At 47.9% G+C, this 14682-nt stretch overlaps 1 protein-coding gene across 1 annotated transcript; it reads left to right on the top strand.

Annotated features, from left to right (window-relative positions):
* Positions 1-1284: 1284 nt before the first annotated feature.
* On the top strand, positions 1285-2784 carry LOC140917209 (olfactory receptor 52P1-like). The gene is made up of 2 exons (XM_073359555.1): positions 1285-1328; positions 1800-2784. Exon 2 carries the CDS (start codon positions 1846-1848, stop codon positions 2782-2784), a length of 939 nt encoding a protein of 312 aa, XP_073215656.1. The 5' UTR covers positions 1285-1328; positions 1800-1845.
* The last annotated feature ends 11898 nt before the right edge of the window (positions 2785-14682 follow it).

Raw genomic sequence — 14682 nt, 5'->3', positions numbered from 1 at the left:
TCACCCATTAGCCATCTTTGTTAAACTAAATAGATCGAGCTCCTGGAATCTATCAAAATAAGACAGGTTTTTCAAACTTTTACTAATTCTTGTGACTCTTCTCTGAACCCCCTTCCGCGTATCAACACCCATCTTTAATCGTGGGCACCAGAACTGGACACAGGATTCCAGCAGCAGTTGCACCAGTGCCAAATACAGAGGTAAAATAACTTCCCTACCTCTCCTTGAGATCCCCCGGTTATCATCCCAGGATCACACTGGCTCTTTTGGCCACATTTCCCCATCATGCCCCCAAATCTTGTTCAGATTCATTGCACTTCCCACAATAGTCCCAATCGTGTTAGAATCGCCTACCTTCTTTGTTCCTAGGTGCAGATATACAGCTATATTAGAACACATATTGTCTGCTTTGACCCAGTTTACCAATCAATTTAGATTGCTCTGAGTCAGTGACCTGTCCTCTTCATTATTTACAAACCCCAAATTTTTGTGTCAACTGCTAATTTTATCAATATTCAGGCATGAGAATGATTAGCAGCTGAGTTGCTGACACATGTCTCTGCTTTCACTTAATTAACACCTGGAACTTATGTCTCAGACAAAGCTGGATGCCTGCAAGAAAGTGTCTCACCATAGCCCAGCAGGATAATGTCTTTTTCCATAAGGTAACTTGGGTCGTTTCCAAAATAGCAATTCCATCGTGGATCAGACCTATGGTCCATCTAGTGCAGTGTCCTCTCTCTTACAGTGGCCGCCTCAGATGCTCCAGAACAGGTGGAAGAAATCCAGCCATAGGAGGATGGGAGGAAAACCATCATGAGGGTGTCACCCTAATGCCTAACAGGCAGAGATTGCCTTTTTCCCTGAAACACATGGGAGTATAGGCTTTCCAAAATATTTATTTAGCTGTAACAATTGTTACAGGATAGTCTCACTATCCATGGAAATGTCCAAACCTTTCCTGATACGTGCTTACCTCCTGGGCTCAACTACCTCTAGCGGCAACGAGTTCCTCAGTCTAATTAGGCTGTGAAAGAAGAAAGCATTTTGTTTGTATCTGATTTCAATTTGCCACATTTCCGCTTGAATTAATGTCTTCTTGATCTTGTGTTATGAGTCAGGGAGAACACATTGTCAATCTACTGTCCACCAGTCAGTAATTTATGCACTTTTCTCATACCCCCTCTTATTCATTTCCTTTCTAAGGTAACAATACCATACGAGATACTGGCCTTTGATCATTCTCACTGCTCTTCAATGAACCACTCTAATTCTCCAATACCCTGTGTGGGAAGGGTGCTCAGTACTATACAGAGGATCCCAGAGGAGCATGAAACATTGACTGGCTGATCTCATGGCATTGTATTTTTTTTATGATTCCCCATCTCACTCCTCATTCATTCCAAGGTTTTGCTTAGTTTCTGTCCAGGCTTCCACTGTGAGCAGGGTTTCACAGAACTGTGTACCATGATGCCCATGTCACCCTCCTGTTTGCAAACAGTTAAATTAGAACCTTGTAAGCTGTTTGAGGAATTCAAGTTTTCCCCTCCAATGGCCATACACGTTGCAGTCTTTGACAGCGAAGTTCATCTGCCATCATGCTGCCCATTCACTGGCTTGGTTCACTCCCTCATAGGACTCCTCTGGACTTCACTTTGACCTACATAATCTGGTGCCATCTGCAAATGTTGTCACTTCACAGCTCAACCCCATTTCTATATTGTTAATAACTGTAAAATATTTAAAGTGTTATTTGATATAAAGCGTGTAACCCCCTCACTCTGCTTCTCTCCCTTCACAGACACCTTGAGCATTTCTGAGCCTGATTGACACTTCGACCACCTCATGGCAGCTTTCAACCTCACCCACTCTGACCCTTCCACATTCATCCTAATGGGCATCCCTGGCCTGGAAGCTGCCCATATCTGGATTTCCATCCCGTTCTCTGTGTTCTACATTATTGGCCTGTTGGGAAATTTAATGGTTCTCTTCGTTGTAGTCAAAGAGCAGACTCTGCACAAGCCGATGTTCCTTCTCCTCTGCATGCTGGCGCTCACAGACATCACCATGTCTACCTCCGTGATGCCAAAGGCACTGTGTATATTTTGGTTCAATTTGAAAGGCATTACTGTGGGTGGCTGCCTCACTCAATTATTCTTCCTTCATGCGAGTTCTATGACACATTCAGCCATCCTCGTGACAATGGCCTTTGATCGCTATGTTGCCATATGCAACCCTCTGCGATATGCCACCATCCTCACCAACGCACGAATAGCTAAGCTAGGGCTAGTTGGTTTGATAAGAGCTGTTCTCTTCATTCTGCCAATTCCTCTGCTCCTGAGCAGGCAACCATTCTGTGCCAACCGCATTATCCCGCACACGCACTGCGAGCACATGGCTGTGTCAAAGATGTCATGTGGGGACACCACAGTCAACAGGACACACGGCTTGGTGATAACATTTGTAGTCATCGGGTCAGACCTGACACTCATTGCCCTGTCCTACGGTCTGATCATCAGGGCCGTCCTCAGAATCTCCCAGAAAGAAGCCCACCAGAAAGCCCTCAACACCTGCACAGCCCATATCTGTGTGATGCTGACGACTTATACTCCCTTCCTCTTCACCACTCTGACACACCGGTTCGGTCAGGGCGTCGCTCCCCATGTTCACATCCTCTTGGCCAACCTCTATTTCCTCCTTTCCCCCATGCTTAACCCGATTATTTATGGGGTCAAAACCAAAGAGCTTCGTGACAAAGTGGGCAAATACCCTTGCAGAATGTGATCGCCTGGGGCCACTGACTTTAAACCTGTGTGGCAAGAGGGGGAAAGAATATCTCCTCGTTAATCAAGGGTGCTGTGTCCCTGCTTGGCTGAGCTCAGCATTATGGAAATTCACAGCATAAGATGTTCCTCACACTTAGCGTCTTATCACTCCATCACCAAGCACTGCTCTCTCCAATGCTGAGATCCCTCTCTCTGGCCATCATCTGATCTCTTTCTACCTCAACTGTCAGCGCCCACCCCTGGATGCCATGTCACTCCGCCTTTCCGTGACTTCCAGACAACCGGAAGATACTGCAGCTTTCTGACGCAAGGGGGACCCTCTGTGAACAGCTTTCTTGATCTGCCTGATGAACTGAAGCTACGTTTTCTGATAACCAAAGACAAAGAAAAAATGTACAAGGCTGAACTTCTTTATCATATGTGCAGTGGTCCAATGAACGCAATTTACCTGCTTTTTCTACTTACAATCCTTCAGGGAGCCTGGAAGATAAACCAAATGTTTCTGTAGGAAAGTGCTAACATGGGAAATCTGCTGACGGAATTGAGGAGGTTCTACTAGTGCTTGTCCGTGAGAGTAATGGAACTTTCAAAATATACACTAACTTTTCCCGTCATCAAAGAAGTAAAAAATTGCTGTTGAGATTTTATTTTGGAGTTTGTGAAACAGGTGAAACAAGGATTACCACCAAACATCCACGTGATTTAACTGCCTGCAGTGTTAAGTGACTCTACTGTGCTCAGCCCTTCAAGACATAGATTGGCAGAGATCTCGTTTTTCATAGAATCATAGAATATCAGGGTTGGAAGGGACGTCAGGAGGTCATCTAGCCCAACCCCCTGCGCAAAGCAGGACCGATCTCCAATTAAATCATCCCAGCCAGGGCTTTGTCAAGCCTGACCTTAAAAACTTCTAAGGAAGGAGATTCCAACACCACCCTAGGTAACGCATTCCAGTGTTTCACCACCGTCCTAGTGAAAAAGTTTTTCCTAATATCCAACCTAAATCTCCCCCACTGCAACTTGAGACCATTACTCCTCGTTCTGTCATCTCCTATCACGGAGAACAGACTAGAGCCATCCTCTTTGGAACCCCCTTTCAGGTAGCTGAAAGCAGCTATCAAATCCCCCCTCATTCTTCTCTTCTGTAGACTAAACATCGCCAGTTCCCTCAGCCTCTCCTCATAAGTCATGTGTTCCAGTCCCCTAATCATTTTTGTTGCCCTCTGCTGGACTCTTCCCAATTTTTCCACATCCTTCTTGTAGTGTGGGTTCCAAAACTGGACACAGTACTCCAGATGAGGCTTCACCAATGTCAAATAGAGGGGAATGATTATGTCCCTCGATCTGCTGGCAATGCCCCTACTTATACAGCCCAAAATGCCATTAGCCTTCTTGGCAACATGGGCACACTGTTGACTCATATCCAGCTTCTCGTCCACTGTCACCCCTAGGTCCTTTTCTGCAGAACTGCTGCCGAGACATTTGGTCCCTAGTCTGTAGCGGTGCGTTGGATTCTTCCGTCCTATGTGCAGGACTCTGCACTTATCCTTGTTGTACCTCATCAGATTACTTTTGGCCCAATCCTCCAATGTGTCTAGGGCCCTCTGTAGCCTATCCCTACCCTCCAGTGTATCTACCTCTCCTCCCAGTTTAGTGTCATCTGCAAACTTGCTGAGGGTGCAATCCACACCATTCTCCAGATCATTTATGAAGATATTAAACAAAACCGGCCCCAGGACTGACCCTTGGGGCACTCCACTTGATACCGGCTGCCATCGAGACATGAAGCCATTGATCACTACCTGTTGAGCTCGACAATCTAGCCAACTTTCTATACACCTTATAGTCCATTCATCCAGCCCATACTTCTTTAACTTGCTGGCAAGAATACTGTGGGAGACAGTGTCAAAAGCTTTGCTAAAGTCAAGGAACAACATGTCCACTGCTTTCCCTTCATCCACAGAACCAGTTATCTCGTCATAGAAGGCAATTAGATTAGTCAGGCATGACTTGCCCTTGGTGAATCCATGCTGACTGTTCCTGATCACTTTCCTCTCCTCTAAGTGCTTCAGAATTGATTCCTTGAGGATCTGCTCCATGATTTTTCCAGGGACTGAGGTGAGGCTGACAGGCCTGTAGTTCCCAGGATCCTCCTTCTTCCCTTTTTAAAATATGGGCACTACATTAGCCTTTTTCCAGTCATCCGGGACTTCCCTGGATTGCCATGAGTTTTCAATTATAATGGCCAATGGCCCTGCAATCACATCTGCCAATTCCTTTAGTACTCTCGGATGCAGCGCATCCGGCCCCATGGACTTGTGCACGTCCAGCTTTTCTAAATGGTCCGGAACCACTTCTTTCTCCACAGAGGGCTGGTCACCTCCTCCCCATGCTGTGCTGCCCAGTGCAGCAGTCTGAGAGCTTACCTTGTTTGTGAAGACAGAGACAAAAAAAGCATTGAGTAGATTAGCTTTTTCCACATCCTCTCTCACTAGATTGCCTCCCTCATTCAGTAAGGGGCCCACACTTTCCTTGACTTTCTTCTTGTTGCTAACATACCTGAAGAAACCCTTCTTGTTACTCTTAACATCTCTTGCTAGCTGCAACTCCAGGTGTGATTTGGCCTTCCTGATGCTCCTGCATGCCTGAGCTATATTTTTATACTCTTCCCTGGTCATTTGTCCAGTCTTCCACTTCTTGTCAGCTTCTTTTTTGGGCTTAAGGTCAGCAAGGATTTCAATGTTAAGCCAAGCTGGTCGCCTGCCATATTTACTATTCTTTCTACACACTGGGATGATTTGTCCCTGTAACCTCAATAAGGATTCTTTAAAATACAGCCAGCTCTCCTGGATTCCTTTCCCCCTCAAGTTATTCTCCCAGGGGATCTTGCCCATCAATTCCCTGAGGGAGTCCAAGTCTGCTTTTCTGAAGTCCAGAGTCCGTATTCTGCTGCTCTCCTTTCTTCCCTGTGTCGGGATCCTCAACTCGACAATCTCATGGTCACTGCCTCCCAGGTTCCCATCCACTTTTGCTTCCCCTACTAATTCTTCCCAGTTTGTGAGCAGCACGTCAAGAAGAGCTCTGCCCCTAGTTGGTTCCTCCAGCACTTGCACCAGGAAATTGTCCCCTACATTTTCCAAAAACTTCCTGGATTGTTTGTGCCCTGCTGTATTGCTCTCCCAGCAGATATCAGGGTGATTGAAGTCTCCCATGAGAACCAGGGCCTGTGATCTAGTAGCTTCTGTGAGTTGCCGGAAGAAAGCCTCGTCCACCTCATCCCCCTGGTCCGGTGGTCTATAATAGACTTCCACCACGACATCACCCTTGTTGCTCACACTTCTAAACTTAAACCAGAGACACTCAGGTTTTTCTGCAGTTTCATACTTGAGCTCTGAGCAGTCATACTGCTCTCTTACATACAGTGCAACTCCCCCACCTTTTCTGCCCTGCCTGTCCTTCCTGAACAGTTTATATCCATCCATGACAGTACTCCAGTCATGTGAGTTATCCCACCAAGTCTCTGTTATTCCAATCACATCATAATTCCTTGACTGTGCCAGGACTTCCAGTTCTCCCTGCTTCTTTCCCAGACTTCTTGCATTTGTGTATAGGCACTTGAGGTAACTCGCTGATTGTCCCTCTTTCTCAGTATGTGGCAGGAGCCCTCCCCTCTCACACGCTCCTGCTCATGCTTCCTCCCGTTGTCCCACTTCCCCACTTACCTCAGGGTTTTGGTCTCCTTCCCCCAGTGAACCGAGTTTAAAGCCCTCCTCACTAGGTTAGCCAGCCTGCTTGCGAAGATGCTCTTCCTTCTCTTCGCTAGGTGGAGCCCGTCTGTGCCTAGCACTCCTCCTTCTTGGAACACCATCCCATGGCCAAATAATCCAAAGCCTTCTCTCCGACACCACCTGCGTAGCCATTCGTTGACTTCCACCATTCGACGGTCTGTACCCAGGCCTTTTCCTTCCACGGCCTCAAACTCCTTTATCCTTCTTTCCAGAGCCACGTAGGAAGCCACTTTTTGCCATTGTTTGGTGGAGTTCTTGGACAGTTGAAGTAGCAGTGGAGAGTTTTGCCTATGGTTCTCTGTCCTCATACTCGGGACAACCAAACTGAACAGTTTGGGGTTCGGTCAAACACATGGATGTCACCGAGGACAAAGATTTTAGTGAACTTGGCTCGTTTGCTCTTTCTTTGCTGTCGCTATCTTTTAGCAACTCTGCAGTTGAAAGGCTGTTTTCTCAGATTAACTTGATAAAAACAAAACTGCAAGAGGAACTTTTAGAAAATATTCTTCTTCTTAGGGCATATGTGCAATGAGAAAAAATCTGTTGTGAACAGTTTACAGGAACGAAAGAAATGATTGCACTGGTCACGGCTGATGTATGACCCTCAGCAGAAGCATCCTACTTCTGATGTAGATAGTGAGGATGAAATATTGCCTTTTAGAGACTAACAGCAACAAATTAATTCAACACAAAATATGGGCATTGACTACCAGCATTGAATACAATTAGACATACACAATATAATGATGTTATTTTTGTTTTTACACTACATATGTGTTCAGCTCCTTTTGGGCTATTTTTAACATGCTCATTCACCATTTTTTGTTTGGAACATCTGCCAACCCTCATTCAGGATACAAGTACCTGTATTGGGGTTTTGAATGTGAATTTGATTGCCATCTCATCACTTTTTTGCTAATGTGGATGAACTCCTGCTGGGGCTTGTAGCTTCTTTTGAAAACATAAAATGAAAAATCTTTACTAGGTATCTAACAAAATCTTTCATGTGTTACTTGATGTATAGACCAATGTGTTAATAAAAAAAACCTTTTTTTTCTAATAAATAGATTGGACTATTTTGTGGTTCTTTTTGAAGTGACTTTGGGCTTTAATGCAGTAAACATCTGGCAAGCAGCCCAGGCCAGGGAAGCAGCCCAGAAGAGTCGGAGCTGGGCTGGAGGCAGAGCAGCTGTGCCGAGGCAGAGCTGGGGGCTGGAGCAAACAAGAGCCAGGAGCTGGGACAGCGGAGACCCGCTGCTCCTATGGAGAGTCAGGGCTGAGCTAGAACGGGGAGCTGCAGGGACAGAGCCAGGATAGTGGACACCGGCCAAGCCACATATAACACAGCAGCAGAGCTCAATAAGCAGCTGGGAAGATCAAAGTGGGGCCATGGGCAGAGGACCCAGCACAGGGAGATTCTGCTAGACAGGAGTGCTTTGAAGGCTGGACTCATAAGCAGGGACATGAACCCTATGGGTGGGCAGATGCTGGCAGAAGGATCCTGCCACCTAGACCCTCAGGGAGTGTGGCCGCTGCCAGAGCAGTTGTCTTTCTCGTGGTATCATCACAGCACAGCCAGGGCTGGGAGGGAGACCTGGGACATGTGAGGAACAGACTGTGAACTTTCCTCAAATCCCAGAAACAGCCACTTTTGATGTTTCCCATGCCCACAAGTGGGTTCCTTATTTCCCTTAACTTTTCCTTGTTTTTTCTTACAGCTGCTGTTTAACAAATTCTATGTGGTTTAAATGTAATGCAGTGATCAGCAGGTCAGGGAAGTGGCTGGTGCAGAAAGATGACCCAGAGTGGGGACACCCTAGCCCCTGTCCTAAGTGATCATGATGAGACTGGGGGGTCAAACCCAGGCCAGCCTTTGACATTGGTGGTCCAGGCGATGGTCCAGAGTGATGTACTGAAGAGGACATGGTTTTATCTCTCCTGCATGACCTGACCTGCCGACCAAGAGCCACTGGGCTTACGGAGGCAGGCAGGCAGGCAGCCAGGTGAGACACATGCACCAGTGGACCCAAGCAGCAGCTTGACTAGGCAGGCACTCAGCCAGGTAACTCTTGCAGTGGGAGCAGGGGTGTCCAGGGCTCCCCACTCTCCAGGGACAGAGGGCCCCCTTCCCTAGAAAGCATGCCTAGAATGGGGCTGGGCTGGAAGAGGGTTCTGATCTGATGTCTGGGATGGGCGGTTGAGGTTTGTGGGGGGTAAGAAGGAGGAGGCGTGCACGTGCCAGAAGCTCTGTGTCCTGTCTGGGGGCTGGGCTCCTCCCTGCTATCTAGGTTGTGGCGGGGGGTTGCATGCACTATCATCCCCTAAGAGCCCCACACTTGCCCAGGAAAGGGCTTGCTCTTCCCTGGCACTGCCGTCAGGTAGGGAAGAGCACACTTGGCTCCGTATAGGTGATAACCACAGTAACCGGGGGTGCTGCAGACTGCTCCCGTCCCTAACCTGCAGACAAGTAACACGTGGGGGGGCACACAAGGTCACATAACCCCACCCAGTTTTCTGCCAGGCTTTGGAAGCTGGGCTCCCTGACCCTGCATGGTACCTGCAGGGTTTGTCTTCCGAGCCCCCCTTTGCTCCTGCCCAAGGCACTTACTGGAGCCGGGAACTGGGAGAGGCAAACACGCCCAAAATAGCCAGGAACTGCAGGGAGCGGCTGCAGCTTTAGCTCCGCAGGGAGAAGGAGTTGAAGAACAGCTGCTTTCCCATAGGGGAACTGAGGGGAAGGAGGACACGGCGTGGGGAAGGGGGGCATGACTCAAGCTGTTGGGGGGGAGCCTTTAAATCCCCCCCCACTATCAGCAGGTAAGGGTCCTCTCTGCTCTCCTGACTCAGAAGCTTCACTCTCTTGGTCCCAGGGGCTACCTCCCCAAAGTCAGCACAGGACAAAAATGGGTGTGAGATCAGCTCCCCCACGTGCTCCCCACATTTGAACAGAAGTGGGAATGGGGGCCACAGTGAGTAGGGGAGAATGCTTGACTCCCTGTGCTGTGCCATGTCCCACTGATGTTCCCAACACAGTGGTTCTGGAGTTTTTATATTCACTTAACCATTAAGTAGGTGGTGACAGCCTGCTGAAACCCATCTCCCTCTCTTTCAATCCCCGATCCCTGTCCCCACCCACAAGCTTTCTGTGTGTAACTGTTGCTGTTTCCACCAGTTCGACTTAACAGAATACTGAAGATTCTGGGGCAAGGCCTTGGCTACGCTGTTGGGCAAAGCGCTGGGCACATTTCTATACTGCATCAAGAATAAACAAACTCCTTCCTTTACTCCCATCTCTGATTTAATCCCATACCCTGCAAACCTCATTCACCCTCTGGAAGTCATTGGCATTCCTGCTGTTAGTGTGAGGACAATGTGGGATTGTGACCTCGAGGTTTCAGGCCTTTAAACTAGAAGATAACTCTGGTGGGGACAGGCTCTGCCCTTCTCCCCCACACAGACGCTTCAACCCTGCTGCTCTAGTGGCTTATCAATAGGCTTGGGAGAATTCAGCTTTTAGGTTTTTTTATGACTGGTGGTTTAATATCAACTGTTTGTTTTTATGCATTTTTTTGCATTTTTTTATCATTTTTAGTTTTCACAGTTGTGGGAAATTATGGGGGAGGTCAGATCATTTTTTAAAGACAGTAGAAGTTGAGATTCAAAGAGTTCAGGATTTACAGCTTTTAAAACACAAATATGTGACATCGTGTGACAAATGTCTTGCAACTTAATGGTTCTTTGCGGTTTTTGGTATTTCAGGAAACTTGGAAGGAAACAACATGTCTCCAGAAGATGGCAGGTGTGCAAAACAGGAAACAAAAAAGCTGAGGCAATGAGTGCAACGAAGAAAGGTGCAGACACAATGAAAAAATACTTCAAATCTGTCAATGGCAACCCATGCAGTAGTCAAGTGACAGTCACAGCGCAGACATCAGAGGAGAAATGCATAGGTGATCCCCAATTCAATATTCAAGAATCATTGCAAGAGAAAGAGAGAAAGCCAAACAGAATTAGCTTCCTTCAGTCAACTATGGTTAATTCTGCAAGTGACGAGGATCTGTATGAAGGAATTGAAAAAACTGGCCAATCATTCCACAGGCATTTTTTTGTGCTTTTCCTGGAAAGTTGCTTTCATTCAGATCTGTTTAGAGCAGTGCTGCTCAAACTATGGGAGGTGTGGGAATGTGTAAAGGGAGGCGCAAGCTGTGTGTGGTGACAGAAGGAAGCCCGGGCTGACAGCGGGAGCTGCATCCGAATGGGACTGCTCTTCAGGGCACTACAAAGTCCCGCACAGGGTCTCTTAGCAGCTGTGAAATGTCAGATGTCCGTTGTGTGATTTCCCCCCTAAGTACTTAAAAACAAAGTTTAAACCAGTTTCAGCAGTGCGCTCACAGTGAGAAATGTCTTCCATGAGAAATGGATCATTTTGTGACAAAGGAAGAAAAGTTTACAACAGATGCTGAAGTGAGGGCAGCAGCAGATGCTCCAGGAAAATGCAGAAGCGGAAAATATGATCAAGCTTATTTCAAACTGGGTTTTATGTGGAGCGACTCCAGCGATGCACCAAGGCCTCCATGTCTCGTATGTGGCAAAGTACTGGCAAACCGCAGGATGCGGCTCTGCACGCTATGCCAGCCTCTCGTAGCAAGACACCCTGATGAAGGCTACTAGCCTTCTGACTGTGTGCCTTTGCACATTGCCAAAGCTGGTAAGCCACACAACACAGGTGAAAAACTGCTACTTCCAGCTGCAAAGGACACATGCGCAGTGATGATAGGAGAGAAGCAGCATCACAGCTACATGTGATCCTACTCTCTAACGACACAGTTTCACACTGTATTGTGGAGGTGGAGGGCTTTTGCCATTTTCTGTGAAGAGGTGGGAGCAAACTTCACACAGTGGTTGTTACATGCAGAAGTTTGTTGTCCGTCCAGGGGCAAGATGCTAACAAGTCTCTGTGATCTGCGAGAGGAAGTCCATATTTTTCTTACCGGTAATAGGAATATGCAGCCAGCTATGACAACAAAGATATTGAAAGAGTGTCACAGAATTGCTATACGAGTGAAGAGCGACTGAACTCCTTGAATGGGTCACTTCAGAAATGAGATGCAAATGGTTTCATTGCTAATAGTTGGATAGAAAACTTGAACTGTGGTCTTCATGTGTGCAGCTGGGATCTGTTTGCATCTTTTCAACACTGGAGGATGCTGTGCAACAGTGTGGTGATCTGTCCATTGACATTTTCTAGGACATAATTGTTCAGCACTTCAGGGGTGTGCGGGAGCAGTTTCATGAATGCTGTCCTGAATCGGGCAAAGACAAATGTAATCAATGGATCAGGAAACCATTCACTTTTAGGCCAAACTCCACAGGTAAGCTGTCTTCAAAAGAAAAGGAAAGCCTTATCACCCTATCAAGCAACAAGGAACTGCAGCACAAATGTTCACAAATGCCAGTCACAGACTTCTGGTTATCAGTGGGATTTGAGTTTCATGAGTTAACACACTGGGCTCTTAAAGCGCTCATTCCTTTTTTACCTCAACATCTACCCAGCAAAGGTTTTTACTCCTGCTATTTCCTAATACCCAAAGAGAAGGGAGGTTGGTTACCCATACTAGGCCTCAAAGCACTCAAGTTTGTCAAAGCTCAACAATTCAAGATGGTCACTCTAGCAGTGATTATTCCAGCATTGGAACAGCAAGGGATGTCAACTCTTGACCTTCAGGATGCCTATTTCTATATCTCAATCTCACCCTCCCACAGATTCACCCGAAGACAAGACCATCACCAGTACACAACACTCCTCTTTGTGCTATCTTTGGCTCCAAGAGTATTTACCCAGGTTCTCGCAGGAGTGGCCACTCACTTATGCCCCCAGGGGATCATGATCTACTCCTACCTAGATGATTGTCACCTCACAGCCTGCTCCTTCAACAAGGCCTGTCAGGTTGAGCCCAGACTGCAACAGATTTCTTCACAGAACTTGGTCTGCAGATCAGCATCCAAAAATCAATCTTCACCCCTGGACAGAGGCTAGAGTTCATAGCGACCAACCTCGACTCGTTACAGAGCAAAGCGCTCTTGCCCCAGGACAGGTTCCTCTGCTTGGCCAAGCTCATAAAGACAATGCAAAACAGTCCTCAAATATCAGCCAGACACTGCCTCCAACTCCTGGGGCATATGGTGGCCGGCACATTGTTGATACTTCATTCCAGTCTTCACATGCAGTGCCTCCAGATGTGGTTCAGCTCAGTCTACAGACCAAACAGAGACAGACTACACAAAACTCAGGCACTGCCCACCAAGGCCAAGAACTCTCTGGACTGGTGGGAAAAAACCCAGCAAATGTTTCCAAGGGATCCCTTTTTGCAAAATTCCCTGACGTTATTTCTCACCGCCAATGCATCTGTCATGGGATGAGGACACATCTAAACAACCTTACAACACAGGGCGAAAGGTTGTCCATGGTGGTGTCTCTCCACATCAAACTCCTCGAACTCAGGGTGGTCAGGAATGCCTGTGCCTGTTTCCTCCCACTGACTAAGAGAACTCACATGAGTTAACAGGCAACATAGCACATATGTATGACATAAATCAAGAGGGAGGAGCCAGGTCGCTCTCCTTCTGTACAGAAGCACTGAAGTTATGGAACTGGAGTAATTCCCACAACATCACAATATTGTCAGACTACCTTCTGGGGCACAAAACTCGATAGTGGACAGTCTCAGTCATAAGTTCCCACAGCCCCAGAACTCACTGCTTTTGTTACTGACCAGGTGCTGTTTCTGCTACATTATCCAACACCAAAATGACATCAGAACCTCGCCGGTAGCAGCTGGCTTGGGAGACCATATGTCAGGGCAACATCAGCCACAGCTACCCCGTAACCAGCTTGGGCGCTTTCTGATCATAGCCCAGTATGATCTGCCCTCTGTCAAGGCAGAGCTGACCTTTAAGGGAGGTGATGGAATAGACAACCCAAGGCTCTGGTGCAGCCATATCCCATAACTATAGTATATTAGCCTGTGTCTCAGTCAGTAGTGAAGAGACAATCAAGGGCTGAGTGACCTGCCCGGTAGCACTCTGGGGAGACTAGGCCAAGCTCTCTGCTAAGAAAGAGGGAGAGCAGCTGGGCAGAAACCCACCCTATATAAGCAGAAGAGACCTTGGAGAGGGCTTGATCTACAGAGGCAAGCCAGAGGAAGGGCTTCATAGGAAGAGTGCCAGAGAAACAGAGAGGGCAAGAGCTGGGGGGCTAAGCATAGACAGCCCAACTGTGCATGGTCCGAGGGGGCAGACCTGTGGTAGAGGGATGAGTCCTGGCTGTGCTGCCACCAAAGAAGGAGGGGAAGGACTATCTGGATGCCAGGAGGGCTGGAAGCCCCACAGCCACGGGGGTGGAGCAGCTACAGCAAGTGGCAGCCATGACAGGGACTATCCAGGGATGGGAGCAGAACTCATCCAGAATGAGGTGGAAAGGCCCAGGGGCAGCGATGGCTAATGGCATCCCAACCCCTCTGCATCTGGCACCCACAATGATGTGGCCATGGCCAGACACCATATGGCCCCCGGGACTGGAGTCTCCTGAGCCAGCTGGCTTCAGTAGCTGGGTCACATCCAGCCCTGGGCAGCAGCCCCTGTATGATGACACATGTGCCCCCTACTCAGGGACTGGTTAAGAGCCTGACCCCACTGAGGAGACACAAGGGATCCTATTGGATCATCAAAGGCCCACCTAACCCCTGCTCTGGGCAATGCTCTGGGCAAAGCGTAGGGGACAATTTCCTGGCGCAAGTGCTAGAGAAGCCAACTAGGGGGGGGCGCTTTTCTTGACCTGCTGCTCACAAACCGGGTAGAATTAGTGGGGGAAGCAAAAGTGGATGGGAATCTGGGAGGCAGTGACCATGAGTTGGTTGAGTTCAGGATCCTGACGCAGGGAAGAAAGGTAAGGAGCAGGATACAGACCCTGGACTTCAGGAAAGCAGACTTCGACTCCCTCAGGGAACGGATGGCCAGGATCCCCTGGGGGACTAACTTGAAGGGGAAAGGAGTCCAGGAGAGCTGGCTGTATTTCAAGGAATCCCTGTTGAGGTTACAGGGACAAACCA

The sequence above is a fragment of the Lepidochelys kempii genome, chromosome 1 (genome assembly GCF_965140285.1).
Source record: "Lepidochelys kempii isolate rLepKem1 chromosome 1, rLepKem1.hap1, whole genome shotgun sequence".
In the NCBI taxonomy this organism is placed as follows: Eukaryota; Metazoa; Chordata; order Testudines; family Cheloniidae; genus Lepidochelys; species Lepidochelys kempii.
The sequence above is the reverse complement of the archived record's forward strand: the minus strand, read 5'-3'. Positions and strand labels throughout refer to the sequence as shown.